The sequence below is a fragment of the Daphnia pulex genome, chromosome 7 (genome assembly GCF_021134715.1).
Source record: "Daphnia pulex isolate KAP4 chromosome 7, ASM2113471v1".
NCBI lineage: Eukaryota > Metazoa > Arthropoda > Branchiopoda > Diplostraca > Daphniidae > Daphnia > Daphnia pulex.
In genome coordinates this window covers 9900696-9928280 of record NC_060023.1, presented here as the reverse complement: position 1 = coordinate 9928280, position 27585 = coordinate 9900696, and the positions used below count along the sequence as shown (strand labels likewise).

At 40.0% G+C, this 27585-nt stretch overlaps 7 protein-coding genes and 2 long non-coding RNA genes across 36 annotated transcripts; 4 read left to right on the top strand and 5 right to left on the bottom strand.

Annotated features, from left to right (window-relative positions):
- Positions 1-642: 642 nt before the first annotated feature.
- LOC124198620 lies at positions 643-6457 on the bottom strand. 17 transcript variants are annotated; one of them, XR_006876625.1, is made up of 11 exons: positions 6156-6256; positions 5460-5809; positions 4543-4702; positions 4346-4467; positions 4157-4226; positions 4020-4086; positions 3838-3939; positions 2440-3240; positions 2045-2322; positions 1848-1977; positions 643-1741 (listed from the first exon to the last, which is right to left on the bottom strand). XR_006876625.1 is itself a non-coding variant. In XM_046594551.1 (5 exons), the coding sequence occupies exons 2-5, from the start codon at positions 2441-2443 to the stop codon at positions 1614-1616; spliced, it is 492 nt and encodes a 163-aa protein (XP_046450507.1). In that variant the 5' UTR covers positions 2444-2564; positions 2915-2974; the 3' UTR covers positions 1428-1613. The 17 variants fall into 17 exon arrangements, 3 of the variants coding, with proteins under 3 accessions (XP_046450507.1, XP_046450508.1, XP_046450506.1); XR_006876636.1 differs by lacking the exons at positions 643-1741; positions 1848-1977; positions 2045-2322 and adding exons at positions 3456-3586; positions 3648-3721 and having other exon boundaries at positions 3052-3390; positions 3793-3939; positions 4290-4467; positions 4543-4730; positions 5994-6241; XR_006876637.1 differs by lacking the exons at positions 643-1741; positions 1848-1977; positions 2045-2322 and adding exons at positions 3456-3721; positions 3793-3812 and having other exon boundaries at positions 3052-3390; positions 3881-3939; positions 4290-4467; positions 4543-4730; positions 5994-6241.
- An 85-nt stretch (positions 6458-6542) lies between these two features.
- Positions 6543-12179, bottom strand: LOC124198618 (cGMP-specific 3',5'-cyclic phosphodiesterase-like). 4 transcript variants are annotated; one of them, XM_046594546.1, is made up of 20 exons: positions 12067-12179; positions 11311-11967; positions 11071-11227; positions 10512-10630; positions 10130-10288; positions 9799-9888; positions 9545-9685; positions 9325-9486; positions 9110-9265; positions 8821-9050; positions 8646-8751; positions 8394-8537; positions 8236-8304; positions 8053-8163; positions 7830-7983; positions 7597-7742; positions 7454-7537; positions 7241-7391; positions 7113-7174; positions 6543-7053 (listed from the first exon to the last, which is right to left on the bottom strand). In XM_046594546.1, the coding sequence occupies exons 2-20, from the start codon at positions 11407-11409 to the stop codon at positions 6775-6777; spliced, it is 2619 nt and encodes an 872-aa protein (XP_046450502.1). In that variant the 5' UTR covers positions 11410-11967; positions 12067-12179; the 3' UTR covers positions 6543-6774. The 4 variants fall into 4 exon arrangements, with proteins under 4 accessions (XP_046450502.1, XP_046450501.1, XP_046450503.1 ...); XM_046594545.1 differs by having other exon boundaries at positions 11311-11941; positions 12013-12140; XM_046594547.1 differs by having other exon boundaries at positions 11311-11464; positions 12013-12132.
- Positions 12180-12223: 44 nt separating this feature from the next.
- On the bottom strand, positions 12224-13377 carry LOC124198621 (transmembrane protein 230-like). 8 transcript variants are annotated; one of them, XM_046594556.1, is made up of 6 exons: positions 13217-13369; positions 13111-13161; positions 12825-12929; positions 12637-12762; positions 12520-12576; positions 12224-12455 (listed from the first exon to the last, which is right to left on the bottom strand). In XM_046594556.1, exons 3-6 carry the CDS (start codon positions 12927-12929, stop codon positions 12375-12377), a joined length of 369 nt encoding a protein of 122 aa, XP_046450512.1. In that variant the 5' UTR covers positions 13111-13161; positions 13217-13369; the 3' UTR covers positions 12224-12374. The 8 variants fall into 8 exon arrangements, with proteins under 8 accessions (XP_046450512.1, XP_046450511.1, XP_046450517.1 ...); XM_046594555.1 differs by having other exon boundaries at positions 12825-12931; positions 13114-13161; XM_046594561.1 differs by having other exon boundaries at positions 13233-13363.
- Positions 13378-13559: 182 nt separating this feature from the next.
- LOC124198619 (tetraspanin-7-like) lies at positions 13560-15262 on the top strand. Its single transcript, XM_046594549.1, has 6 exons — positions 13560-13676; positions 13754-13850; positions 13920-14114; positions 14182-14352; positions 14422-14541; positions 14614-15262. Exons 2-6 carry the CDS (start codon positions 13773-13775, stop codon positions 14767-14769), a joined length of 720 nt encoding a protein of 239 aa, XP_046450505.1. The 5' UTR covers positions 13560-13676; positions 13754-13772; the 3' UTR covers positions 14770-15262.
- On the bottom strand, positions 15133-15972 carry LOC124198622. The gene is made up of 2 exons (XR_006876638.1): positions 15865-15972; positions 15133-15791 (listed from the first exon to the last, which is right to left on the bottom strand). It is a non-coding gene; the product is annotated as an uncharacterized LOC124198622 (long non-coding RNA).
- Positions 15973-19586: 3614 nt separating this feature from the next.
- LOC124197850 (adenylate cyclase, aggregation specific-like) lies at positions 19587-20671 on the top strand. 2 transcript variants are annotated; one of them, XM_046593402.1, is made up of 2 exons: positions 19587-19634; positions 19749-20671. In XM_046593402.1, exon 2 carries the CDS (start codon positions 19749-19751, stop codon positions 20535-20537), a length of 789 nt encoding a protein of 262 aa, XP_046449358.1. In that variant the 5' UTR covers positions 19587-19634; the 3' UTR covers positions 20538-20671. The 2 variants fall into 2 exon arrangements, with proteins under 2 accessions (XP_046449358.1, XP_046449359.1); XM_046593403.1 differs by having other exon boundaries at positions 19593-19634; positions 19707-20671.
- A 2-nt stretch (positions 20672-20673) lies between these two features.
- LOC124197851 lies at positions 20674-21999 on the bottom strand. The gene is made up of 3 exons (XR_006876361.1): positions 21819-21999; positions 21080-21297; positions 20674-20806 (listed from the first exon to the last, which is right to left on the bottom strand). It is a non-coding gene; the product is annotated as an uncharacterized LOC124197851 (long non-coding RNA).
- A 457-nt stretch (positions 22000-22456) lies between these two features.
- Positions 22457-23604, top strand: LOC124197491. Its single transcript, XM_046592993.1, has 2 exons — positions 22457-22563; positions 22665-23604. Exon 2 carries the CDS (start codon positions 22665-22667, stop codon positions 23439-23441), a length of 777 nt encoding a protein of 258 aa, XP_046448949.1. The 5' UTR covers positions 22457-22563; the 3' UTR covers positions 23442-23604.
- Positions 23605-25465: 1861 nt separating this feature from the next.
- On the top strand, positions 25466-26507 carry LOC124197506. The gene is made up of 2 exons (XM_046593010.1): positions 25466-25515; positions 25613-26507. The coding sequence occupies exon 2, from the start codon at positions 25613-25615 to the stop codon at positions 26402-26404; it is 792 nt and encodes a 263-aa protein (XP_046448966.1). The 5' UTR covers positions 25466-25515; the 3' UTR covers positions 26405-26507.
- The last annotated feature ends 1078 nt before the right edge of the window (positions 26508-27585 follow it).

Sequence of the window (27585 nt, the reverse complement as noted above, 5' to 3'; positions counted from 1 at the left end):
CGGGGTCGGAGAGTCGCCAAGCCCAAAATTTGCCGCAAGGCAAGCCTGTTATAAGGCAATGCACCTCAGTCCCCCCCCCCCCCCCTTGTCAGCACGGACTTGTCAGCAATGGCAAGTCCCACTTGGTCATGGATCCTTCAGACGTGGCGCGTAGATTAGTAGAGAGCAACCTACGGGTTGTATGGCGTGGCAGCCAACGGGTTAACTCAAGTGTATGTATTTATGTATGTGACTGTAAAATGTGGTGGAATTGTGGGTGGAGGTGGGATAATATAACACAATTCTTTTTATAAGATTTTTTGTTCATTGCGCTTTAATTTATACCAAGTTTTGTTTAGGAACTGTATCAATATATTTCTTTGAATGACAAAGTCCTTCATTTTGACAGAGATTAACCATTTTCCCATTATTTATAAGATTTGAAAAAATCATCAGTTACCAAGTTTCTTTCGTCACTAATCTTTGAAATATCATCGTCGAAGCACAAGAACATGTCCGTTTGATTAAGGCAGTAGTCACCTCTAAAACATTCAACAAACAATTCACATCACAGAATGCCGTTTTTGAAGAAATCCAACACCAATAGACACCTGTCGCAATGTTAACACATTTTTAGTTACTAGCAAAAGTCTTACAAAAGAATTACCCGTATTAAAACTTTTATTTCCCCATTTAAGATCAATTATTAATTCCCAGTGACCAATGACCACGAAAATAATCGACAAATATAAATAACTTCAAGACATTTCGGCTCTAGTATTTAGAAATTTCCTTGTAGAAAATTGCGGGATCGTAGTTTGTGGTGTAATATTCGGCTGCCTTAGTGGTGTAGTAACTCGGGGAAGAGTGGTGCGTTCGGAGCTTCGGTGTAGTAAATGGTAATAGCGTAAGTAGTGGTGTAATACTCTGATGCCTTGGTGGTTTAGTGCTTTGAATCATCACTGTAGTAGTACTTTGGAGCAGCGTAGGTTGTAGTGTAGTAAACGGGAGCCTAGTGTAGTACTCCGCTCCCTTCGTGGTGTAGTACTCCGCTCCCTTCGTGGTGTAGTACTCCGCTCCCTTCGTGGTGTAGTACTCCGCTCCCTTCGTGGTGTAGTACTCCGCTCCCTTCGTGGTGTAGTACTCCGCTCCCTTCGTGGTGTAGTACTCCGCTCCCTTCGTGGTGTAGTACTCCGCTCCCTTCGTGGTGTAGTACTCCGCTCCCTTCGTGGTGTAGTACTCCGCTCCCTTCGTGGTGTAGTACTCCGCTCCCTTCGTGGTGTAGTACTCCGCTCCCTTCGTGGTGTAATACTCCGCTCCCTTCGTGGTGTAATACTCCGCTCCCTTCGTGGTGTAGTGCTCAGCTCCCTTCGTGGTGTAGTGCTCAGCTCCCTTCGTGGTGTAGTGCTCAGCTCCCTTCGTGGTGTAGTGCTCAGCTCCCTTCGTGGTGTAGTACTCCGCTCCCTTCGTGGTGTAGTACTCCGCTCCCTTCGTGGTGTAGTACTCCGCTCCCTTCGTGGTGTAGTACTCCGCTCCCTTCGTCGTTTAAGCTGGGGCGACGTAGGTTGTAGTGCAGTATTGGGCGCTTCGATGAGGTAACAAGTTGATCCTCGGTAGTGTGGCACTTGCAGGCCTCAATGTAGTAAGCGGTTGTTACGTATGTTGTTGTTGGTACCCACCATAACCAGGAGATGTCGGTACACCATGGCTGAACCAACCATCAACGATACAACACCCAACAGCAGCACGACGCCATAGTTTACTAGACAATTAATACATTTTAACATTAATTTTCAATTATGGTACTGGTATAATAACAAATAGAAAAAAAGTAGAGTTGATTCACAACTCTATGGAAATGTTTTTACCTTTATTTAAAACTTGTAATGCGACGAAGAATGAAGTTATTGACAAATAGTGCACGGCAGTCCCTATTGCCGTAACGGAGATGCTCACTCGGCTGCTGAATTCTTTCACCTTTTCTCTCCTTTCATACGACTAGACAAAAAATAATTTGTGTATTTAGTAGATAGCATATTAAAACTCCACGTAACGGAATATTTACCCATGATATGTAGTGGTGTAGTACTCCAATGCCTTGGTGGTGTTGTGTTGGGGAGCCTCAGTGTAATAAGCTGGCGCGGCATTTGTAGTTGTGTAACACTCTGGTTCCTTGGTGGTGTAATACTTGGGGGCATTGGAGTAGCAACTGGTTGTGTTGTATGTTGTGATGCAGTAAGGCGGTAGTGTAGTGCTTTGGTATCCGCCACACCCAAGAGTCATCGGTACACCAGTGGTCGACACAGCTATCAACGATACAACACCCAATAACAGCACAGTTCACTACACAATTAATAAATTCAAACGCTATTATTCAACAATAACTAGCTAATAGCATATTGAAAAAAAAAAAAATAGAAATAGATCCAAAACTTTCCATACAAAAAGCAGAATATTTACCCATGATTGAAACTGGTAGCGCGACGAAGAATGCAGTTGGTGACACATGGTGCACTGTAGCTCTTGTATATCGGAGATGCTCACTCGACTGATATCTTTCGCCTTTTCTTTGCCCTTACCTACGACTAGACAATAAATATTTTAAATATAATATGCAAAATTAACTAGCATATTAACAAAGAGAAAAAAACATTGAAATTGATACATAACTCCATGGAACAACAGAAAATTTACCCATGATTGAGAACTGATAATACGATGAAGAATGCAGCTGATGGCAAATAGTGCATGCAGCTCTTACCGTGTCGGAGATACTCGCTCGACTGATCCCCTTTCTAGTTTTCTCTCGCCTTTTATACGACTTTTTCTCACCCCTCCTCTTAAGCCTTGCGGTTATTTTACTTTCTTGATAATGATGCAAAAACGTTCCGTTCTCACCCAACCTCTACAACACTGCATGACACGTTTTACTTACTAATGATCTCCATGACCTTCGATTGAAATGCAAACTGGCCTTTCCTTCTGTAGGTGACGTTGCTGGGGATGGGTCTACAAAAACCAATATCAAAATGAATACCAAATAGCTTACCTTTGCGGCTATTGTACCTGCTTTGATAGTGATGAAACACGTGTCATTCTCACCCAACCTCTACACCACCGCATGCCAGTTTTACGGAATGTTTCTCGTGACCTTCAAGCGAGAAGGACATCCTGTCTGGACGTTGCAAAAGGCCAGTAACGGCAACCAGCACCAACTCCATTGACCCCAAAATGAAATTCATAACATTCGTGATTGCACATCTGTAGGAAAGAATAGAATGATTATTGGCTATATGGATTTAAAAAATAAAATTGTTTCCTATTATATATCTGTACTCATGTGTCATGTACAGATCTATGTTCATACACATTGCAGATTATTCACTTCATACTCTCCATGTCACTGAAACTCTAAAATGGGACAAGGAAATTATCTATGTTATTTACAAATTTACCTATAAGAAATAAAACTCTACCTAACTCTTAGCTGGGTTGCATTCTAAACAAGTTCTCTACATTCTCGATCTGATAGCACATCTAACAAATACAATGGAATGACCAATACAGACGAAAAACTCAAACCGCTTCGTGGTTAGTGATTTCTTTGCTGAAAAATAGCTGTAGAAACTAAGTAGAACCAAGATTTAAAATGGGCAGTACACCTCTACTTTTATCTGCTGTTGGAAGTCTGTTGTGCGCTTCATACTGGGAGGCAGAATGCTTTGCATGTCGGATTGCCAGTCTGCGTAGACACAGCAGAGGTTGATGGAACAAGCTTTACAGATAGTTGAGATTAATTGACTTGTTGGATACCATCCTTTCCACCGGGTGAACTGAACGTGAGAATTCTGTTACTACCGAATTAAGCTATCCAGCGCAGTGGTTTGAATGTTGTCAATACTTAAAGGTGGAGAATTCAGGTCGGTCTGGTGAGTTTCATATTAATCCAGTTATCATTACCTCAAGGTAGATAAATTGCAAAAAGAAAAAAACAGCATTAACTCAACAATAAATGGAAATTAAAAATCTGTAATGATTACCTACGGGATACGTATGATCGCCGTACGCAAGCGTTTAAAGTGGTTCACAGTAAAAAATCAAAATGGCCTGTATAAAAAAAAATTCCCGAGAACGTAATTTTTTATGAACATATCTAATGGGTAATTTAATAACTTACGACGATGATAATTTTAGTGTATTATCATATAAAACCACAGGTCCACACTTGCTTTTACTTCACTGGCAGTCTACAAAACAGAAACTAAGTTATCTATTCGCCTTCTAGACGAATAATTGTTCAATATAATTACTTTTGCTGTGACATGATATGGCACAGGATGAGATGAGCTATCAGAAGACAACTTACTCTGATCAAACAAACAAAATTCGTAGAGCCTATATAGGCAGCAAAATCTAACATTTCGGCAATCTGGACCAAAGTCATGCCACGTCGGATATTTTGGCCAAGAGAATTATAGGCTAGTTTACCTGTAAATTCACACAAAAATATGTTACACACTAATAACTTGAGGAATGTAACTTGAGGAATGCAAAACAGAATACCTTTTTCATTTTCATTATGGGAAATAAGCAAAGTAACCTGACGAAGTGAGTAGCATCCGGTAGTTTCTAGCAATGAAGTCCGACAATATTCCCGAAACAAGAAGACACTGTCATGAAATCGGAATGTCTCCGCCCACGTACCTCTGTACTTCATGGCCACCTGGCGCACACATTTTAGAGTTAGACACCTTAAGCAAAAACAACAGTTGACAAGTCAAAATGTTCTGCATTAGAAAAAAAGCTTCAATTTGACCTGGCTAACATGTCCTGTGAAAGAAAGGAAATGTAATGCATTGTTTTGCATACATCATCGTCAGAGATAACCAACAGGGAAAATTAAGATTCAGTTGTAAAAACAGTTTAACAACTTCTGTAAATTTCTTTGATTGCATTATGAAAAGCTTAGCATAATTATCTGAGGAAATCTAATAATCCAAACTGTAGAGCTTACTTAAGTGACATAAAAGAAAGTATCTCACCACACACTAATGGATCAACTTGATGTTCTCGAAAAAGAGACACAGAAGACGGTAAGATTAATATCTATCGCTCAAATAATAAAATTTTGGCAGACAGAAATTTGTGTACCTTTACACAAGGCACAATTATTATTTGAAGGAAATTAAAATCATTTGTCTATAATTTGTCGTAATCTAGTGCGTTCACTGAAGTTGTTAAACGTCTCGGAAACGATTGTCAGCTGGGTCAGCCGCCTGATGGCAAGAGGACCTTATTTTACAATGTCCTTAACGTTATCTTCATTTTCAGGCTCTTAGACCTTTTTACGGTTAGTTAGACAACGGAAAACAACTCTAAATCCCAACTAATAACCTTAAATAACCACGTATTTATGTTCTTAAATAGTAAAATTAATTACATCAACAAAACACACAAATTACAAAACCGAAAAAACTTACATTTCCTTAAGGGAGAAGAAGATAATTCTGATCTTCCTGATGGGTTGGCACACCAACACCCCCTGCTCATGAAGCTATAGACATCGCATCTACAGGAGTGGTAATCCAATCCATCTGCAAGAGACATTGCAGCAAGAGAGATATACACAACTCTGAGCTTCATGCAATGTTTGACGACTCGAGGATTCCACAATCGTGAAAATTCTTCATCTTAGAAGATGAACCGGTTTCCATGAAGCCAGGATGCTTACAGCAGGTAGGGATTCATCAAGTATCTTGCAGTCAAGGCAACAGAGTCCGATCACAGTGAAGTACACGTCTTTGGTTTAGGATCAAGCGGAAGAGTTCTTCTAGAAATTCAAAAAGAGTAGGAGGCGATTAGGTTCAAGCAAGGTTATCCTTCCAGTCCCCCCTTAAACATAGCAATAGGAAAAAGCAAAATGAAAAGAACAAAAATTACGAAAAATTCCGCAAAATTCTGTCGAAAAATGTATAAATAAGGTGATAATATAATATTATACTTATATTTGTTACTCAATTTGTGCTATCAAAAGATTCAGTTCAGGCTTCAGGAAGGAATGATTTTTTAACACTTAGAAAGAAGCAAAAGCTGAAATCTGTGCTTGACTAACAAAAACATTGAGGAAACTCTATATTACTATTTTCTAATAAATAAAACGAAAAGACAGTAAGTACAAGTCCAATCCCACTCCAACAAACTCAGCATATTTAGGTAAATATTCTAAATTGAAATGCACAACAATGGTCGCCATTTGCATGACACCGTGAGATGGAGTAAGCTCTAACTGTTGCCAGTTTTTGTCAGTTGATTCCTTCATTTAATGACTCATTAATTTGAGAATAATTCTATTTAAATGTTTAAGAATAATAAAAATATTTTATACTTATCACTCTCATCGGTCGGGTTGACGAGTTACTTAAATACGATTCCCAATTTCCCATTATCGACAGTCTGTCAAGGTTGCATGTCACTGTACTGTACTTTACTGCTTCAGTGCTTCTGTTTGTTTTTGTGAACGGGACTTCTTTTTAAGTAACAGAAGTACAGAACAATTAAACAAACCGTGAAAAAATATGGAAAAAATTGGTGATAATTCGGGAGAAGCTTCTCAGGCATTTAAATTCATTAATAAAAACATTCAAACATTAATATTGATTTCAGTATTTTCGTTGTTACCTTTCACAAAATGGTAAATTTTTACTGAACTTTTTTGTAATGTTAATTCAGAATTTTATTATGACATACCAACCGCTCAACGATGTGTCTATCAGAGTGTTTTACGGGTTGATGGATTCAAGAAATGCTACACAATTTACTGGTATAATCGCGACTAGGTCTTAGGGGTTTGATATCGACCAACTCAGTGGGGCTATTGAGGCTCATTGAACGCATCCGAGTCAAATGTTTAGAGGGTTCTTGGTGAGGGCTAACAGGAGCTGATCCCGAGGCAGGGACGTTCTTCGGCAATTTGAGTATCGATTTCGTTATAATCTTGCTAGGTGACTTTAGTATTGATTTGGGCTGCTCCAATTTTAAATGGTCCATGTCGTAACGGTTGCCACTTTTTCCCACCTTAAATCGGGAGTATTAAAGAAAAGAGCCTTAAAACTTTTCTTTGATTTTCAAATTACCAATTGGTTTGAAGCACTCAAATCCGTCACAATCAACGGGATCTTTTCTTTCTCTTTGCTTCCTGGCAAGATCAATATGGGCATTTTTAAGTCAGCCATTTTAAAATAGTTAAGGATTATTTACTTACCGACAATGTGTTCTACGGGTTTCTCGATGAACGGGTGATCGATCCACGTCAAACCCATATCGACGAGATCAGACAGTTTCTTCCATTGCTCTCGGTTGCTCAAGCATGTCTCGTAAACTGGTTTGACCCAAGGGAACGATTCCGAAAGTGCCTTTTATAAAAAATATGGAATGTTAGGAATTCAATTACAATAGCTCGTATTTTACATTTTACCCTGTAGAGAGGCAGACATATCGAGTCGATAAATCCAATCTGCATTTTCGGTAGATTATCTTTCTCGTCTCTATCGAACATGGCCTGAATGAGAACAAAAGATTTAATAAGTTCATCATAAATCCGTTTACAGATAAAATTACAATAGGTGTTTCATTGAGTTGCAGTTTCTCCATATCGCCCTGCTCGAAAAACTCTTCCGCGACTAGTTTGGCAATTCGATGTTGAATGGACCACGGCTTGGCAATGGCACCCACATCGCATCCCGTCATCATCATACCGCAAAGCACTTCGCAAGGCACACGCAAAAAGAAATGGGTTTAGAACTGAAGCTTGAGGCAATGTCTAATAATCGTATAAGAATTGCTCGCTTTACATGATTTCTGGTCAGGATCTTGCCAATTGAATTCTCCATTTTCTACCATGGTGATAAATCTACTCTTCTTTCGAAAGTAAACAGCCAAATCGGTTGAAAGGATAGCATGCTCAATCATGTGAACGGATTGCCTATATTGCTCTGGCGACAGCGACTACAAAAGAACCGCAAAGCCTTAAAATTGCATTTGTCAAAGTGAATACGAAGCAAACAGAAATCGTACTTGTAGGATATTATTGGAGTCGTCGCTAAGGATCATAGTGCATTGATCCAAATGGTGATGTTCCATGGTTGAAGTCGAGTATAAAACAGCCAAAGGGGACATCACTTTTGACTTGAAGGCAAAACAAACACAATAAGGAACAGCAGTTGATGTATGCAAAACCAAACACAATAATGTTCGTACCTGGAAGGCGTTGTTGGTTCCACGATGGTCCAGGTCGTGACACAAACAGGCAACCAATAAACTCAAAATCTACACTAGCAAGCAATCAATAGAAGTCTTTTGTTATCATTCATTTGCATAAAATAAAAAGAGAAGGCAGAGGAAAATGCTCCACTTGCATCGAGATCGGTCATGAATTGTTCCATTTTGCCAGTTTTCAAGAGGGCAAACATTGTCTGAGCCACGTTCAATGCATGACGCCAATTATGATATTTCACTGGTCGATAATTTTTCTTGACGCTAAGAATCCATCGACAAAGAACCTGCGCAGCCAGCGGGAATATAACAATCAATTTCGCAAATTAAAAAAGAAAAAACGGCTAGATTGAAATCGATTCTCCGCTTGGAGCAATCCAAAATCGATCGCGTACCTTGTACGGTATACGGAATATGTTGATGAGGTCGCAATGGATAAACATCCGCAAAACGACTTTGCATGTATCCAAGTCCGATAACTCAAAATCGATAAAATCGTATCTGTAATAATGGACAAAAAGTCAGAATTTAAAAAAGAAATTTTAACTGCATTGAAATGAAATAAATTACTTGGTTAAATTATAGTATTCTGTTGAAGGAATGACATCATTCTCCAACTGTTCAACATCTTCTTCATTAGCGCGTGAGTGGTACGACAGACACTCGATGGCCACTTTCTGCTTGGCTGAAAGTTTTGACACCTCTTCGTACGTCTGCGTATTGTGGATTGCCATCCCGCAGAACAGGGCGAACGATTCGACTGCCAATTTGTCCGATGACGTAAACGCCTTGCCATCCACCTAGGTAAACAATAATCTTAATTATTCACGCTCTGCCTAGACTCACTGAGATACTATACTTTGTTGAGTAACTGGACCACACCAACAACGGCGGATCGCGCATTGTAAATGGGAAGCGACAGGAATTGATTGATGGGGGCTGCGACGCCCCTCAGTAATTTGGCTAATTCTGGGCAACAGTCGCTATAATCACTGATTTCATTAATACGTATCACCTAAACATTCCAAAGTCACATTAGACGAGAAAAACGACGAACAAAGAAAAAATTCAAACTTGGCGATTTTGGGCAACAAAACGGGCAAGGTGAGTGAAGGGCGATTCTTGAAGTTGGACGCTGGAAAGTAAATTGATTTCGCAATTCTGGTTACTGCTTCGACCGAGTCCTTCGTCATTGACGTACTCGAATCCAGTGGTAATGTCCATTTCTTCACCGTGCTAAAGTCCCCCGAAAGATCAACTTTACAAAACAATCAGAACTTTGTTGAATATTTACGCTAGCTTCAGACGGTGAAAAGACGTAAATGACGATACGCCGGCAATGCAGATAGTTTCGTGCATTTGACATCATGAGTTGGACCAACTTTTTCAGCGACGTCTGTTCCTGGAATATGGATTCTGCAAGACCGAGCAGCACCTGATCCGTGAATAAAGTTGAGTGATTCAAACACGCAAAACCAGTGAATTAAAAAAAAAAAAAAAACTTTAATGCGAATAATAAACGATAAAGCGAAATATAGTTTCTAGTACCTGATTCCGCTGCTTTTCATTCTGAACGCGCAAAAAGAGCCGAGCATTTTGGATTCCAATTCCGGCGAAACAGAGATACCGCCGAAATATCTTTGATCACGAAAATAAACGGGAAATGTGGAATTCGATTCACGTCACGTGCGCCTCAGAACACGAGGCCAAAAATAACAAGGGATCAATAAATTCGTCATCGGGACTCATCATGCAGTCGCATACACGTACGCACACACACACACATTTGGTAATTATGTTTAAGGTTCAAATTGAAAATCTATCTTATTTTATGTGTTCCTTAATCAGGGCTGCTGTGTGCAAGACGAGAGCTCATTACCTCCTCGTCGGATGATGTGAAGCCGCTGATGGCTCCCTTCTTATTAACCATTTGAGCTACACCGACAACACCACCCTGACGGTTGAGGATGGGAAGACAGAGGATGCTGTGTGTGACATAGCCGGTTCTCTTATCTATTTCAGGCAGGAAACGTTCATCCTGTGACGTTCGCCCGCCAAAACCAATCCAAAAGTTAATTCAATAGCCTAGAAATACGACATGTATAGTACATAGAACATGGAATCGATTTCCCTCCAATCATTACACGGCACCCTTTCACCCCCCCAAATACAAATCCCTCATCTCTGGAATTATGTGTTAAGAAGTATCTCATGTACACATGCAAGATGAAAACTTAATAATCAATTAGCATTATATTTACCCGGTAGGCGTCGACAATCCTGAGTCCTGTTTTGGTAAGGGCCACGTGACCAGCTATTCCGCTTCCTAGCGGAATAGGTTGTGCTTCAAGGCCCGCTTTCAGCAAAGTATCATCGAAATCTGTCATTGAGACCATTAATAAGATTGACTGTCGAGTTTTCGGAGGCAATTTCCATCTTCTTACATCTAGGAAATGATTTTATTTATACGAGGACTTGATTTGATTGCGACCCCCTCTCTGCTCTGCTTCTTTTCAAAGGAGCAGTCGTCCTCTTCGCCGGCAGCATTATTACTAAAAGGACCCCTGTTAGCCCTCAATAGCATGCAGCCTAGCGGCGCATTTGTGTATACATTTGGAGAAGGAAGAAGAAAAAAGACGTCCATATACTATCCTTTTACTCAATCGAAAATCAATTTCCCCCTCCATATGCTATACAAGAAAACTGCATCAGGCGCACAGTATCCATCTCTCTCTACCCGTCCCTAGAAGGCCAGTCCGCCCCATTATCTCAACACACACACGTAATTACAGTTAATTTTGCTCAACGGCGCGAACATACCCGAGTCGACGGTAACATCAAAAAGTTTTGGAACCAGGTACGGCGTTCCGACATCTTCATCACAGAATGTATCCTCGTTGACCGATTCGACGAGGAAAAGAGATCCACGGTCGGCTGCCGTCAACCGCCCGACATTCACCAGGATTTTGTGACACAACTAATTAATAAACAACACCGTATTTAATTTAAAGGCAAGCAAGTTTCAGATATTTAGAAATCTATAAATAAAATGAATCTTACCAGGTGAAGGTCGAGTTCGGTTGCAATGTCTTGAACCATCGAAAGAAAGACGTCGCTCTGCTCTGTCACTTCAGCCATCTCCAGAGCAACTCCTAACATGTCGACAGGTGGAGCGTGAATCCCGGCTTCATTGCCTGCCGCACGATCTCTTTATCTGGTCGGAGGGGGGAAAGCACAAGAAAAGAGTACGGCGCGGAAGGTAGAGTTGCCTTGACGACGCCGCTTTACAGATTGAGGAACCAGAACTACACAAACTATCTAGCAGGCAGTGTGGAACACATATTGATAAGTAAGCCTAGATGACGTCATGTGGGAAGAGAAAAAGAGCCTTCTTTTTTTTTCGAGTTTTAGTTTCTCTCGCTACACGCCATGGTAAACAAATAGTATTCATAATGATGTTAATCTTAGGTGCGCATGTTCTGTTGTCTCCCTCAATCTTGACTGCAGGTAGGATCGCTGTAGCGCTTTCGGTTAAAAATAGATGCAACCTTATAGTCTTAGCGTTGGGTCAGTTGACATACGTACATATATACACATCAAAAGAACAGGCATATGTTTTCTTACCGTGCGTCAGAACATCATTAGTAAAAGTACGCGATGAGGGAGAAAAGGAGATAGCAGCAAATGCAAGCTGTGGAAGATGCCCGAAGGTAGGTCCTAAGCAAACGGATCCGTTCGAGCAGTAGGTACAACAGAGATTACCTGTATTGGAGCATCCACAGCCGTCCCGTCCACAGCAAAGAGCTTTTCAATTACTTATCTGGCTACTCCGTATCTAGAAAAGACTTCCAAGCTTGACTACAGGGCTGGTTGCTGATGACGTGGAACAAAATGTCAATATTTAAGATTTTTATTCCTATAGAAATGTGATTACAAGGCTAAACACCTATTTGAAACAGATAAAAGATTTTAATTAGATTATCATTCTATATTGCGCAGCACCACGATAAAGTAACAAAATATTTTTTAGACTAGGAAAATACTTATTAAGAGGACACTTCAAGTTTCATAGACATGTGGGACAAGAAACATAAATGTTTCTTAGTTTCGGACGTGAAAAAGAATTAATTAAATTCAGGAATGTCTTCGAAAGAAAACCCTTCGTATCCAGTATACGCGAGAAAGGCAATCCGTACGTGGTACACCTGAAATATATAGACAATCCTGTTAAGCACTAACTTACATGCAGTAATTTTTTTTTTTAATTACTCCTGGGATGAACATAATTAGTCCAATAATTATCAATGGCCATGTGCGATCTCCATACTGTTACAGACAAACTTCAGATTAATTCAAATCAATTGTGAAATTTGAATAAAATGTTACCTTTGAGTCAATGTGTCCAGACACCAACAGTGATCCAAGGATAAGAAACAAAGTACCACCGAGAAAAAGTGCAAATGCCAATAGAATGGCTTTCCAAGGAATCTTTTGAGGGGAACTTCTTTCAAACTGCAATTATATACACCAATCTGTCAATCGTGTTATTTCGCTATAACATTATTACATTGTACCTGCATATCCACAAATCCATCATTTTGGGCTGTCATTCGGTGATATTGAACATCATCATGAGAACTATTTGATTTGTTCATTTTTTGAGGTGTTCTTTTAATCATCTGTCAAAGAATGAAAAAAGTTTAGTAAGAAAAATCACCATGTGTTACTTGGCAACACAATAAGACATGAGACTAGTTTTAGTTTCTTTTCATTAAAAGAGCTTCCAATTCCAAAAACACAATACTACTTGACAAGCGATTTCAGTCATATGACCATGAGAGAGAGGAATTTAAAACAGACCTTTGGGTTAAAATTGAAGTTTTAGATTGCCTAAGAATTAATTATTCAGTGCTGCAATATGACAAGAGTTAATCACATTTAAACAGTATATCTAAATAAAGCTTACAATAAGAAGCACGAACTTTGTTGTACTAACTCCAGCAATATTTTCGATTTAGTTTTAGATTAGGAAAAATGGAGCAAAATTTGGGAAAAACTTCAAAACAATAATTTTTTTTTTCGATTTTTGACTGTGAAGATCCAACGTTGTCGGTACGTCTCATTCACATTTCAAATGTTTGCTTTTTTTTATCTCGTGATAAAAATACAAGATTGTTTTTTTTTTATCTGTTTGTAGAGTAAATGAAACCGTTTATGGAAAGGGCGCCTTAATTTGATTTTTTCTCGATCAATATTTCTTCCTAGTTACTTACTTACTTTACCTGTTAAAATCTATTTGCGCTTATTAAGCATTAGTGGCAAGTGTGGACAACATCTGTGAGGATTTTGACAGCAGTTGTGTTATTGATTCTCTTATGGGGTATTACGTGTTCAACCAATAGGGCCAGTCAAGACAAACACATACGGTACACGTCGTAGTTGACAGTTTCGTGTGCCCTAGCTTAAGTGCACAATCGTTTGATATCCTTTGTCCGTATTTTAGTCAGTAAAACTGAAACAAAATGCCGGGGCGTTTTCAGAGCGGTTGGACCCTGGCGTTCATGAAAATTCTACTCGTTTTCTTTGACTTTGCACTTTGGGTACTTTAGATTTGTGTGATTTGATACTTACTTCTTCAGATATTCATAATGTTTATTTTATTTGTACAGGTATTTGGATGTGCTGTTTTAGCTGCTGGAATTTGGATGAAATTCGAAGTCCATAAATTCCTAGATGTCAACCCATCAAATCCTGTTGCTTCACATGTTGCCATTTTCTTCATGTCCGTTGGAGTTGCCATAGCTTTGGTAGGACTGATGTCCTGCTATTGCACACTATCTGGAAATCCCATTCTTCTTTACCTGGTTAGTAACAGTGACAGATTATTTGTTGACACAATAAACCACTAATCTATTACATTGATTTCAATAGTATTCAGCTTTCTTGGGAGTTGTACTTGTTATCCAGATCAGCATTGGAATTGCTGCCTTTGCCTACCAGGATGCAATCAAAGAAAGCTTCAAGAATGGTTTGAAGAACAGCATGAAGAGCTACAAAAATGTTGAAGCCAACAGAGATGCCGTTGATACCATGCAAACTGCTGTAAGCACATTTAACTATAAATTTACACCTTTTTGTACTGATATCTTAAATTTGATTTTAAAATTTCAGCTGAAATGTTGTGGTGTTGAAAGCTATGAAGACTGGCAAGATTATGGACTCCCAGTTCCAAATTCCTGCTGCAAAGCCCCGAGTTGCAACACTAAGAACCCCTCATCGATCAATGAAGTCGTAAGTCGAGTGCGCTTAAAAATTATACGAATGCATAATGTAATTAATCTGTATATCCTATTCGATTCCAAGGGCTGTTACACGACTGTGGTTACTTTCATCAGTTCATCTGGCAAGCTAATTGGAATCATCTGTCTAGCAGTGGCAGGTTTTCACATTTTGGGGCTGGTTTTGACTTGCATGTTAGCCAGTTGCATCAACAAGTGGAAATACGAAACAATCCTTTAAATCACTTTGCTAAGACTCTCCACTAAACCTACAACCTACCGGCATTTATTCATACGAGCTCGCATACCTTTCAGTGTTCTTATAAGTGTTAATTCTTTCACTAGCATGCACTTGTATTCATGTGCCGTACTCTGATCGTCGTCAATGCCAAAATTATTTCTAAACTTGCAGCATTATTGCCCTGGAAGTGCAAACTATTAACATCTATGACTTTTCCTCTCCAAATTCAAGTAATCTCGTCACACGCTCGATGTGAACTAGTCCTGCACGCAACTCGCCTGCATACATATTCGCCTATTTTTGGTCCTACGAATTTCGACCTACTATTTTTCCATATATATTGCATCTCTGTTTTTTTTTTGAAATATCTACAGTACAGTTTACCATGTATTCCCCCTTCAATCAATTCTGCATGTGATGTTACTTCATCCTGGGCTGGACATTTATTAATACATAATAATGAATATTCCAATACAATTTATAAGGATGGCAAGTTTTGTAATCTCTTAAAAGAAAAATCAATAGAGCCTAGCTCCTAGCCGAAAGCCATTAAGCCATTAAATCATAACCCGTTAAACATCTCTTAAATTACTTGTCCACTTAATTTCTAACGTCATGTTCAAACATCCTAAGATTTGATACAACTAAAAACCGAAATAGCTTAATAGGAAATGGCTTAGCCAGCAACGATCGAAAGTAGATGGAATGAAACGATAATAAAGATGGTATCCGTAGGATAGTAATCTTTAATAAAAACGCAATATATATTTCTTTTAAAGAAACAGGTTGGTGGATAAGGGGAAGAAAGCGGCCAACAGATCGGTCAACGTGGGGGAAGAGCAGAAGAGCTATATAATTGAACCCATCAAAGCAATTTGATTAGATCCTGTCAAGCGTCCTGAATCGAGGAAAAGACCACGAAAATGAGAAATGATCAGTGTACCGAACATGTGTATCCTAGTACTCCATCACCCCCCATCATCTGCACGTCTCTGGCCCAGCTTCAGACGAGTATATTAGATCTTGAGGAATTAAAAGATAAGGAACAAGTTAGTTTCAAAGCAGGTTCAAGCCAATCGCCTTTGCTCTGCTTACACTCGTCACATCCTCGGACATCGAAAAACACATCATTACGCGTTGCTATGACGATCAGCCGAGAACGAGCAAAAAGTCGCAGTTTCATTCGGCGCATCGAGCAATAGAAGCAACTTGAAACATAGGCAAATATTTGTTTTGCGATACGATAAGCACTAAACCAAACCAAAATAATCCCGTTTATTAAGAGGAAAGAAGCCACTCAACTGAAATTTCGAGAATAAGCGAAAAGTTAGAGTCTGGATTGTTGGTTGCTACTGACGGAGATGACAGGCCCTCTGTCTAATCTTGCAACCCCACCTACAACTCCCTTCATCTTCCCGTCAACAGCAAAAGACCGACGAGTCGGACGGTAATTCATTTCCGGTTGTTGGGTTCACTTACGGAACTTCCTCGGCCGGCAGGCCGTTATTCTTCGGCCGGCAGGCCGTTCTTCCTCGGCCGGCAGGCCGTTCTTCATTCAGGAAAAGTTAGGCCGTGATACGTGTCTATTAGCGTAGGCCGGCTTTCTCTAATATTTACGCACGTAACACGGCCTACGCTACACGTACCACGGCCTACACGTACCATGGCATACACGTAACTCGGCCTACTCTACACGTACCTCGGCCTACACGTAACACGGCCTACGCTACGCGTACGCCCCTCGGCCTTCTACACGTACCTCGGCCTTCGGATTAAACAGCTGTTCAAACTGATCAAATATCCAAATTAAATAACAAATAAAAAAATTATAAACTCAATTCAAATATCACCATTGCAACTCTAGAAGTGTGTAGATTATGATTGATCAACTAATTATCATTACACTACAACCCGGATACAACTGAACGCAGCAAGCATTTTGCTACAAGAAGATTATCAGCTCATTAGTCAATTTCAAGGTTTCCATTGAGCTTGTTCAATTGAAATGGATCATTTTACATAGAGCGCAAATGGATTTCAAAGAAGAATTGAATTCAAACAGTTATTTTACTATTGCACGGAATGTTATTAATTTGGAGAGTTTTGAGAAAAGACAAGGACATGGGTTGCGGTTGCTAGCCTCCGCCTACCACACGTGTCGTAATGTAGATGCTAACCTATCAACCATTTATAAGACCCGGCAAATGAAGCGAATGGCACCGCAGTTCTTCAGCTCATCTTCTTCTGCCTAGACATCAGTTTACCCATCGCGTCCAGTAAAAATTAAAGGCATATTTCTTTTTATTCTCTTCATTACTGGTGTTTTAAAAATGTAACCATTGGAATGTTAGAATTGAGCAAGTTTTTACTCACGATCTTATTTGATTTTGTTTTGAACAGATGGCAGCTGCATTAACTCCGGTGCCTTACAGTCCTCCGATGGCTTACAGCCAACCGTTGCCTTATGCAGCCCCACCACCATCGCCTTACGGTGCCCCTTCACCGTACGGAGATTATCAATCCGCTCCGATCCCGTTGGCTCCGTTGGTCGTACCGGGCGCTCTTGAAGATGCTTCCGCCGGAGGAGGAGGAGGAGGAGGAGGTGGCATGAAGACCACGTTCCTCGCGTTGCCTGGCTTGTTCCCCATTTTGCTTCCAATTGTGGCTGTGGTCGCCGCTGTTGTGGCTGCGGTCGTCGCCGCAGTGGTAGCTGCTGTTGTTTCAAAAGTTGGCGGCGGAGATGTCGGCAAAAACGGACAAAATGAATATGATGAGACGACTCCTTATTACAATGAAAACAGCTATGGCAATGACTATCAAGATAACAACTACGACAACAACAACAATTACAACGACAACAAACCCAATCAAGACAACCAGTATCGCAAGCGTCGTCAAGCGGAAAAGAACAAGTACAATTTGTCTTCTTCCTCCGCTCTTCCATCGATGAGCGTCGCCCGAGTCGAGCGGTTGACCCAGGTCGTCTACGCCGCGTTGAATTCGCAGGAATGCATCCAGCGTCTTCTCTGTGAAGTCGGATCCTTGTCCCGCTCATTTTCCGACACAACTCGAACGGTTACCAAAGCTGTGGAGGAATACGTTCCAGAGAAGCTCAAAGACTCCTTCAACCTCTTCGCTAAAGCCGAAAAATGTGAACAGTTTAAATGTGGATCTCTCAAAGTGGAGAACTAATTGCTAGCTATTTTCTGTGCATTTTTCGTCTATTACTTTTTCCAATTTAAAATAGTGACGAGACTTGATACTTTTAATTTATATTAATTATTTAATTGATACTTTTTTACGAAAACGTAAAATGCTATTGTACAACGACATTCTTGTATATCCTTTTGTTTTCTTAAATACATCTGTCACGAATTTGTTTTGCACCAATTTATTATTGTATGATAACGTTTGGATCATTCAATCTGTTACCGAATGTAGGCTACTGACCTTGCTCCGACTTGCTCATTAAGTCATTAGTATTTTTACTTATGTCCAATCTCTTTATTGGTATTCAAGGAACTATTCATGTGTTATTCGTTTCAAATCTTGAAAGATTGAAACGTACAGAATTTTAGTTACAGTCAAGGCCGCATATTAGGCAAATTAAAAGAGCATTAGTAATCTAAAGGCAAATGAAACGGAGATCGATTAACGACAAGGGATTCATTCGCGATCTTCTGATCGAGAATCCAAGTCAGGATATTTATCGTATCCATAAAATTGGTTTAGATACCGTAGTTCATGAAAATGACCATCTAAAGATTTCTAGTTCCCAGTATACTTGCGGAAGCAACAGAGGACCATGATGGAAAACAACCAAATGACGATGCTATTGCCAGCATAACCAATGATGAAACGTGCCATTTTGATGTGCGGATCTTGCGGCTGTCAAATTAAAAGATAAGGAACAAGTTTTAAAGCAGGTTCGAGCCAATCGCCTTTGCTCCCACTTATACACTCGTCACCTTCTCGGACATTGAAAAAAGAAAAACACATCATTGCTCGTTGCTATGACGATCAGCCGTGAAGAGGCAAGTCTCAGTTTTCATTTCATTTGGCGCATCGAGCGGTGCTTGCAACTTGAAACATAGACACAATTTCTTTTTTCCATACGAAAGCTAAACAAAAATGATCCCCATCAAATAATAAGAGGAAAGAAGCGTCTTAACTCTCAAGAATGGACGAAAAGTAAGAGTCCGTCCCATTTTCATCGCATTGTCGGTTGCTACTGACGGAGATGACAGGCCCTCTGTGTAATCTTGCAACCCCACCTACCACTCCCTTCATCTTCCCGTCAACAGCAAAAGACCGACGATTCAGCCGGTAATTCATTTCCAGTTTTTGGGTTCACTTACGCAACGAAGTTGGATTAAAAGTTTTAACAGCTGTTCAAACTGGATCATGATCAACTGATCAACTCTGGCAGTGTGTGGAAATGGTGATACCTTTAAGTAATTTGAAAATTATTATCTGAGTAGCTAATTATCTTCACTACAGCTCAAATACAGCTGACACAAGCATTTTGCTGTAAGAAGATTATCAGCTGATTAGTCAAATTCAAGTTTTCCATTGAGGCTGTTCAATTGAAATCTATCAACTCTACGTGCACGTACAAACGCAAATGGATTCAAAGAAGAATTGACTTCCAAACAATTATTTAACTATTTGTACTTGGTGTTATTAATTTGGAGAGTTTTGAGAAAAGACAAGGACATGGGTTGCGGTTGCTAGCCTCCGCCTACCACACGTGTCGTAATGTAGATGCTAACCTATCAACCATTTATAAGACCCGGCAAATGAAGCGAATGGCACAGCAGTTCTGGCAAAGACGTTCAACAGAATTGTCATCCAGCAGATAAGTCGTAAGTGATTCCTCTTTAATATATTAATGGAAGTTCAAAACATTTCCCATAAGAGTGTTGAAATTGAACTAGTTTCTAGGTTCCGATATTATTTTATTATGTTCTGAACACCAGATGGCTGCATTCGCCCCGATGCCTTACAGTTCCCCGATGCCTTACAGCCAACCGTTGCCTTATGCAGCCCCACCACCATCCTACGCACCTTCGCCTTACGCTGCCCAATCCGCGTACGGAGATTCTCAATCCGCTCCGATCCCGTTGGCTCCGTTGGTCGTACCGGGCGCTCTTGAAGATGCTTCCGCCGGAGGAGGTGGCGGAGGGGGTGGTGGTATGGTCACCAAATTCTTGGCGCTGCCACTGATCGTCGTGCTCCCCATTTTGATTCCCATCATCGTGATAGTTGTTGTTGTGGCAGGCGGCGGAGGCGGTGGAGGTGGAGGTAATAAAAATCCAGCGCTTGGTCTTCCGGTGGTACCAGGGAAAAATGAAAATTACGAGTCAACTCCTTACTACGACGACAACAGCTATGGGAACGACTATCAAGACAACAACAACAATTACAACTCCAACAGACCTCATCAAGGCAACAACAACCGCCACCGTCGTCAAGCGGAGAAGAGCAAGAACATTCCGGCTGCTTCCTCGGCTCTTCCATCGATGAGCGTCGCCCAAGTCGAGCGGTTGACCCAGGTCGTCTACGCCGCATTGAATTCGCAGGAATGCATCCAGCGTCTTCTCTGTGAAGTCGGATCCCTGTCCCGTTCCTTCTCCGACTCAACTCGTACGGTTACCAAAGCTGTGGAGGAATACGTTCCAGAGAAGCTCAAAGATTCTTACAACATCTTTGCTAAAGCAGAAAAATGCGACCAGTATAAATGTGGATCCCTCAAAGTCAAGAACTAATTGCACATTTATTTACTTTTGCCTTTTTTTTATATTTAACTCTTTCTTACTCAAATTTTGACGAGACTTGATAAATAATTTAATTTATAATGATTGACACTGTTTTACGAAAAAGGTAAAATGCTGATGTGTACAACGACGACTCCTGTATCTCTTATTTTTCTTAAATACATCTTTCGTGACGAAAGTGCTTTGCACCGTTTTTTTGTTCGAGGTGGTGCGGATGTGGTGACAGGTCCCACTTGGTCATAAAATTGTCTAGCTGTACGCTAGTGTAAGTGTTTAAAGTTAAAATATTTTAGAATTCGATTGTGTACCCACAGAAAAAGTTGTGAGGTAAAAAACAAAACAAGCCTGATCTGCAGTCGTTCTACAATTGAGTTATTTAAAAAACCCTGACTGAGTAAACAAAAAAACGGCAAGAGAAAACAGTCCCAGTCGACTGTCTAGCTCAGGAATAAACATACTCCGTGACTACGTAATGATTTCCAATCAACGCCACCTAATAGTAAAAAGGAAGAATAGAGATGAATTTGTCCTACCTTTAAGTATGGGAAATACAGCCAGGCATCCATGATCCATCCACAAGTTCTTCATCCATCCGCAGAATCCACTAGGCGGGATAGGAAAAAGGGCGTCCTCGTGAACACACCCACACTCACATGGGTGTACACGAGGACATTTATAAAGGAAGGAGAACTAGAGCTACGTAACTCGACCGACATCGGTAGTTTATCCAGTCCAGAGTGGTGCTGTTTATCTAAATGGAAAAATAAAAAAATGGGTTACGAAAAATATTTAGACAGACACAACAAGTAAGGAAAAGTTGAAATGAGACAGTGGGTAAACTCTTATTGTTAATAAACAGGATAATTGAAAGTTTACATGTAATACACTGCATTCACGAAAGTCATGCATTACTAAAAATATCTAGCAGAATTTCTGTTCACAGGTTCATGATGAAAAGTAACGAAAATCATGACCCAAGTGATGATACTGAGAAAAATTGCTGACAGGTCCATAATATCAGTACCATAAAAACTTGGCATAGATATTGTCGTTACTATTTGTTATGATGGCTGGCTCAGTCCTCAAATTTGCACAAAGGAGAAGGTTACCTAATGCAAACCAATGGTGCAAAAAAAACTGCCATGCATCGACAGGGCAATCACATGGTAAATGCTAGTCAGTCCTGAACTAACATTTCACAAATTTGGAACAGGTTTAACTCTTCTATAGCTCCCACAATCATTACATTTGTTTTCTTTTAGTTGTATTTACCTGCTAAACAGCATACAGACCGAAACACCATACACACGACGATCACACTTTGTTATTTTATTTGTTCTGCTATTTTTCGTGCAGCCAGTCAGCCACATAAATGTTTCTAATTAAGTGATCGTTCCGTTTTCTTTATAATCTTAAACTTGTTTACTTGTATCGGTCTCTCTTTCGAAGCAACGAAAAATAATGCAGACGACACTAACTTCTAACTAATTAGCAATACTTAAGATATCGATATACAATTAAATATCGAGCCCCCTAAATTAAAACCGCACAAAATCACATGCGGTTGTCTAAACAGTAATAACACCCGCGCTCGACATCCGTTGAACGGATCGGGATTATTATAGTATCAAATTGTCCGTCTCATCAATTACTTTAAGACCAAATCCCGCAAATTAACTGAATATGCTTCAAACTTGGTGAAGGATTTCCTGTTATTAACTATATATTTTGAGAAAAAAAAGCTAATGGGTAATTAAGTAAAAATATCATTTACAGTCTTTAAATCACCCTTCGGTAATTAAACAAAATCCCACCATGCAAGGACATGTTGTACAGCCAGAAAATTAATGACGATTAATTAATGATAATAATTAAAATTCCAAAGCAGTAAACCTTCAGCAAATGAACAGCTTGGCCCTTATAAGATCCGAGCAACAGTTCAGTTGACACCACAGTTTTCCAACGCACTTTCTCCGGCAAAGACGTTAGCTTTTCAACTTCAACAACTAACCCAATCGTAATATCAAATAGAATGTCAATTTCTTTGCTTTTTTGAACTGTTTTTATTACTGTTGTCCAAAATAATCTTGCTGTATTTCCTTTTTCTCGTTTCAACAGATGGCTGCATACGCCCCGATGCCTTACAGTCCCTCGATGCCCTACGCAGTCCCACCACCACCATCCTACGCACTTCCGCCTTACGCTGCCCAATCCACGTACGGAGATTCTCAATCCGCTCCGATCCCGTTGGCTCCGTTGGTCGTACCGGGCGCTCTTGAAGATACTTCCGCCGGAGGAGGTGGTGGAGGTGGTGGTGGTATGGTCACCAAATTCTTGGCGCTGCCACTGATCGTCGTGCTCCCCATTTTGATTCCCATCATCGTGATAGTTGTTGTTGTGGCAGGCGGCGGAGGCGGTGGAGGTGGAGGTAATAAAAATCCAGCGCTTGGTTCCGCGGCAGCAGTACCAGGGAAAAATGAAAATTACGAGTCGACTCCTTATTACGACGACAACAGCTATGGGAACGACTATCAAGACAACAACAACAATTACAACGACAACAGACCTCATCAAGGCTACAACAACCGCCACCGTCGTCAAACGGAGAAGAACAAGAACATTCCGGCCACTTCCTCCGCTCTTCCATCGATGAGCGTCGCCCAAGTCGAGCGGTTGACCCAGGTCGTCTACGCCGCATTGAATTCGCAGGAATGCATCCAGCGTCTTCTCTGTGAAGTCGGATCCTTGTCCCGCTCTTTCTCCGACTCAACTCGTACGGTAACCAAAGCTGTGGAGGAATACGTTCCAGAAAAGCTCAAAGACTCCTTCAACGTCTTCGCTAAAGCGGAAAAATGTGAGCAGTATAAATGTGGATCCCTCAAAGCGAAGAAATAATTTTGTCTATTTTCTATATGTCATTTTTCTTATGTAACGTTTTCTAACTTAAAATAGTGGTGAGACTTGTACCTTTATCATTTTGACAATTTTTCACGAAACAAATGAAATGCTTTTTTACAATTACGCGCATGTGGGTCATGGATCTTCTGTAGCCTATGTATTAAATACATTTTGCCGATAATCTTGCATGAAAGTGCTTTCCGACGTTTTATTCTATTATGACTTTTGTAACATCCAAACAGAATATTGGCTATATTATTAGACTTTCACTTTTACAAACAAGTCCAATTTTTCAAATGATTATTTTAAGGAATTTTGCCGCGTCATTTATTTCCAATCGTGAAAGATGATGATGAAAGTACAGAATTCTAGTTTCGGGGGTGAAGTGCACATTAAGCAAATGAGCGTTAGAAGGTAAAGGCAAATTATGAAACGAGGGTCAAGGATCGAAGAGAGTTCTCCAATGAAGAATCAGATCACATTTCATGTCTATAAATGTGGTTAGATGTAGTATGTAATAGATAGCTCATTGAAAAGATAATCTAAAGAATCTTACATCCTATATAGCTCCTGCAGACGGAACAGATGAGGATCATTCATACGTTCCAGACAAACTCAAAGACTCCTTCAACGTCTTCGCTAAAGCAGTAAATGTGAGCAGTATAAATGTGGATCCCTCAAAATGAAAAACTAACTGGTGGTTGCTGTATTCTCTCCCCTTTTTATTATTTGAACTTTTCATATTTAACTTTTTCTTATTTAAAATAGAGACGAAACACTTGACATATTCAAATTTTTAACAGTGTGACTTGTATATACCATTTGTATACTGTACGTGATATTTTTGAACCATTTAAATGTAATAATACAACCAGGATAGAATTGAAATGGTCTCTAGTTTTATTTTGAAATTATTCATATATAACTTAATCTTTACGTTTAAAATTCTTCTAATAATGAATTCTCAATAAACGAACAGTTTTGATGATTCAAAAAATGATGCTAATATTCTCGGCCGAAATTAATAAAAAGATGAAATTTAATCCTCCTGCAGAGGCATCCAGGCAGAACTCATCTGAACTCGATAAGCGATATTACTCTCGTCTCCGCGTTGTTACAGCGTATTACTGATTAAAAGCGGTCCTGTTTATAGTGGTACACTGCTGTTGCGTATAACTCCCCAAAGTGTCACGTAATATGTCAGATCGAATCAGCAAAAGTGGTTGTTCAAGTCGCAACGAAAAGAACGATGAAATTAATCGGACGCATGCCATGATGTTGCATGGGAAATTGGAACTCATTTAATTGAACTAATAGTGACCTCTTCAAGATCCTAGAGGTTCAGCGAATCAGTGTAACTGAAAAAAAATGACCTTTAACGTTTTGAACCAGACAAGTAAATCAAACAATTAATCCATATGATATGCACCAATCATGTATAGCCTGAAACTTCATCCAGCTATACATCCGCAATTGTGTTACGCGGCAGAATTAAGTTGCATCATTCATCACGCTTGCTAAGTGAAACAACGGAGTAAAATAGATTTGCTTACACAATTCAATAACGATACAGCTTTTGCGCAAAGGTTCTCGCAACGCACGGAATTGTGGCGAAGTAATTGACTGGAAAACTAAATTAGGGAATTAATTGCTGCTCATTGGATTCCGCGAATAAGTACAGGTACAGGCGATCAAATTGAAATATTAATAAACAACAAACATTTTTCGCCATCACTAAGAGAATAGTATTCAACCGTTCTTTGTAATAACGCAAGGGATAATCTTTTTTGAATGATTTCTCAATTAATTTTGAGAAAAAGAAAATCCAAGGTAAGAACTAAGGAGATATTTTGATAAGAGTTTTTCATCTATGACCCTTCTTCAATTAATAGCACCTTCCCAAATCCCAAGGTAATCGTTAATGCTAATGACGTAACGAAGGTTGTTTAGCGCGTACTTCAGTTTTTACTGACACTATTTAAGACCACGGTGAACAGTCCAACGGCATCCCACTTCATCAGTTGATCTTCTCCTGCAAAGTCATCAACTTTTTCAGCATCCAAATTCTATCGTAAGATATTATTCAGTAACATTTTATTTCATTATTTTATTTTTTTATTTTTTTTAACTAAAGAAATCATCTTAAATCTTTCTTCCGTTTTTAACAGATGGCTTCAATGGCAATGGCCCCTATGCCTTATAGTCCTCCGATGCCTTATAGTCCTCCTATGGCTTACAGTCCTCCGATGCCTTATGCAGCCCCAGCTTACGCACCTCCGTCTTACGATGCCCCGTACAACAATTATGAATCTGCCCCGATGCAGTTGGCTCCTTTAGTCGATGATGTTTCCGCCGGAGGAGGTGGTGGAGGTGGTGGTGGTATAATCACCAAATTCTTGGCGCTGCCACTGATCGTCGTGCTCCCCATTTTGATTCCCATCATCGTGATAGTTGTTGTTGTGGCAGGCGGCGGGGGTGGAGGTGGCGGCGGAAACAAACCACTACTTCCCCTTGGTGGAGCAGCAACAACAACCAATGCATACAACGAGACTGCTTACTACGATGAAAGCGGCTATGGAAATGAGTATCAAGATGACAACTACAACAATGACGACAACAACTCCAACAGACCTCATCAAGGCAACAACAACCGCTACCGTCGTCAAACGGAGACCAAGAAGAACATTCCGGCCACTTCCTCGGCTCTTCCATCGATGAGCGTCGCCCAAGTCGAGCGGTTGACCCAGGTCGTCTACGCCGCATTGAATTCGCAGGAATGCATCCAGCGTCTCCTCTGTGAAGTCGGATCCTTGTCCCGCTCCTTTTCCGACTCAACTCGTACGGTAACCAAAGCTGTGGAGGAATACGTTCCAGACAAACTCAAAGACTCCTTCAACATCTTCGCTAAAGCGGAAAAATGCGAACAATTCAAATGTGGATCCCTCAAAGTGAAGAAATAGTTTTTGCCTATTTATGCGATGCCTTTTCTTTCTTATTTCAATTTTTTCATATTTAAATTTTGACGAGACTTGATTGCGTTTTTCAATTCTTCAACTTGTTCTTTGGGAGAAAAATAAAATAAACAACGAACAATTTCATTGATTTTCTGTTAGTTCTCGGAATTTTTGACAAACTATTGATGCGCGTTACCAAATGAAACGAGTCAAACTAACTAATCGAAAGTTATAGAAAATAAGTTGGGAAAGTGACTAAAGAATGCGGCTATATTGCGATCGATAGCATGAACGATGTCTCCATGAATACAAAAACTAATCGTCCAGCCAACAAAAAAGATGGCAAGTCTAAAGCCTTAACAGCAAGATTTCTCTCTGAAAAATCTAGACCTATAGTTACACACGAATCCCTTTTTATAGCAAAAAGCAAAGCTGCTGGGTATAGGAAAGAAGAAACGAGCATCAATCTCTATAATACTAAGAACATAATAGAATATTCGACTAGGAGATAAGAATCAAATGAATTATTGATAAATATGAATTCGAAAAACTCAAGCTTAAAAACTTATGCTTATCAGAACATTCATGTTCTTAGCTCAGCGATCTGAGACTGAAAATTCTCGATCTTTCATCTGAGCTGTCTAGTTTATTGTGATGGAAGAGTTCACTAAGATGTAAAAAGGGCAGACTATGTTATACATATATGTTGGCTTTCAAGGTAAAGGTTAACGTGGGCATTGCTCTATGTATTGACTATCTGTCGAGTGCCAGGGAAATACATTTGTATCTCTATTCCACCGCGAACTCGCCGTTTGGTCACGAGCTATTAGTCATGAGCTCATGACGATAGCCGTTTTCCCAGCTGTGTGTCGCCTTCTTTCTTTGGTTGCGTAAGTCCCGCAAGAAGTGAAGAAGAAAAGATAAAACAAACAAGTATAACATCAGAGACCGACTAAGTGGTTTTAGATAATGCATGAATCCCAGGCCTGCATGTATATAGATCAATAACTGGAATTATTTTCACATCAGCCAGCATATTAAATTCGGGCCGGAAATAAAAAAAAACTGTCCGGAATCTGATGGATATTTGATATCAAGTTATCAGGGTACATACAATGTAGTTGGATTGGATTCTCTAGCTTTATTCCGTGCACATAATAGAGTATGTAGTTGAGGATGTAATCAAG

Excerpts from the sequence above, each read along its gene's own strand:
- LOC124198620 (XM_046594551.1), bottom strand. Across the intron at positions 1,967-2,044 it reads TACACCACTACATATCATGG|GAGAGAAAAGGTGAAAGAAT; the intron begins GTAAATATTCCG and ends GTCGTATGAAAG. Across the intron at positions 1,742-1,847 it reads ATTACAAGTTTTAAATAAAG|TAAACTATGGCGTCGTGCTG; the intron begins GTAAAAACATTT and ends TTAATTGTCTAG.
- LOC124198618 (XM_046594546.1), bottom strand. The coding sequence starts at position 11,409 with ATGTTAGGAGTTGCTCTGGAGATGGCTGAAGTGACAGAGCAGAGCGAC. Across the intron at positions 9,487-9,544 it reads TTTCACCGTCTGAAGCTAGC|CACGGTGAAGAAATGGACAT; the intron begins GTAAATATTCAA and ends GGGGGACTTTAG. Across the intron at positions 8,164-8,235 it reads GAACCAACAACGCCTTCCAG|TCAAAAGTGATGTCCCCTTT; the intron begins GTACGAACATTA and ends TTTGCCTTCAAG.
- LOC124198621 (XM_046594554.1), bottom strand. The coding sequence starts at position 12,929 with ATGATTAAAAGAACACCTCAAAAAATGAACAAATCAAATAGTTCTCAT. Across the intron at positions 12,763-12,824 it reads ATGGATTTGTGGATATGCAG|TTTGAAAGAAGTTCCCCTCA; the intron begins GTACAATGTAAT and ends ATATAATTGCAG. Across the intron at positions 12,577-12,636 it reads CTGGACACATTGACTCAAAG|TATGGAGATCGCACATGGCC; the intron begins GTAACATTTTAT and ends TGTCTGTAACAG.
- LOC124198619 (XM_046594549.1), top strand. The coding sequence starts at position 13,773 with ATGCCGGGGCGTTTTCAGAGCGGTTGGACCCTGGCGTTCATGAAAATT. Across the intron at positions 13,851-13,919 it reads TCTTTGACTTTGCACTTTGG|GTATTTGGATGTGCTGTTTT; the intron begins GTACTTTAGATT and ends TTATTTGTACAG. Across the intron at positions 14,115-14,181 it reads ATCCCATTCTTCTTTACCTG|TATTCAGCTTTCTTGGGAGT; the intron begins GTTAGTAACAGT and ends TGATTTCAATAG.
- LOC124197850 (XM_046593402.1), top strand. The coding sequence starts at position 19,749 with ATGGCTGCATTCGCCCCGATGCCTTACAGTTCCCCGATGCCTTACAGC.
- LOC124197491 (XM_046592993.1), top strand. The coding sequence starts at position 22,665 with ATGGCTGCATACGCCCCGATGCCTTACAGTCCCTCGATGCCCTACGCA.
- LOC124197506 (XM_046593010.1), top strand. The coding sequence starts at position 25,613 with ATGGCTTCAATGGCAATGGCCCCTATGCCTTATAGTCCTCCGATGCCT.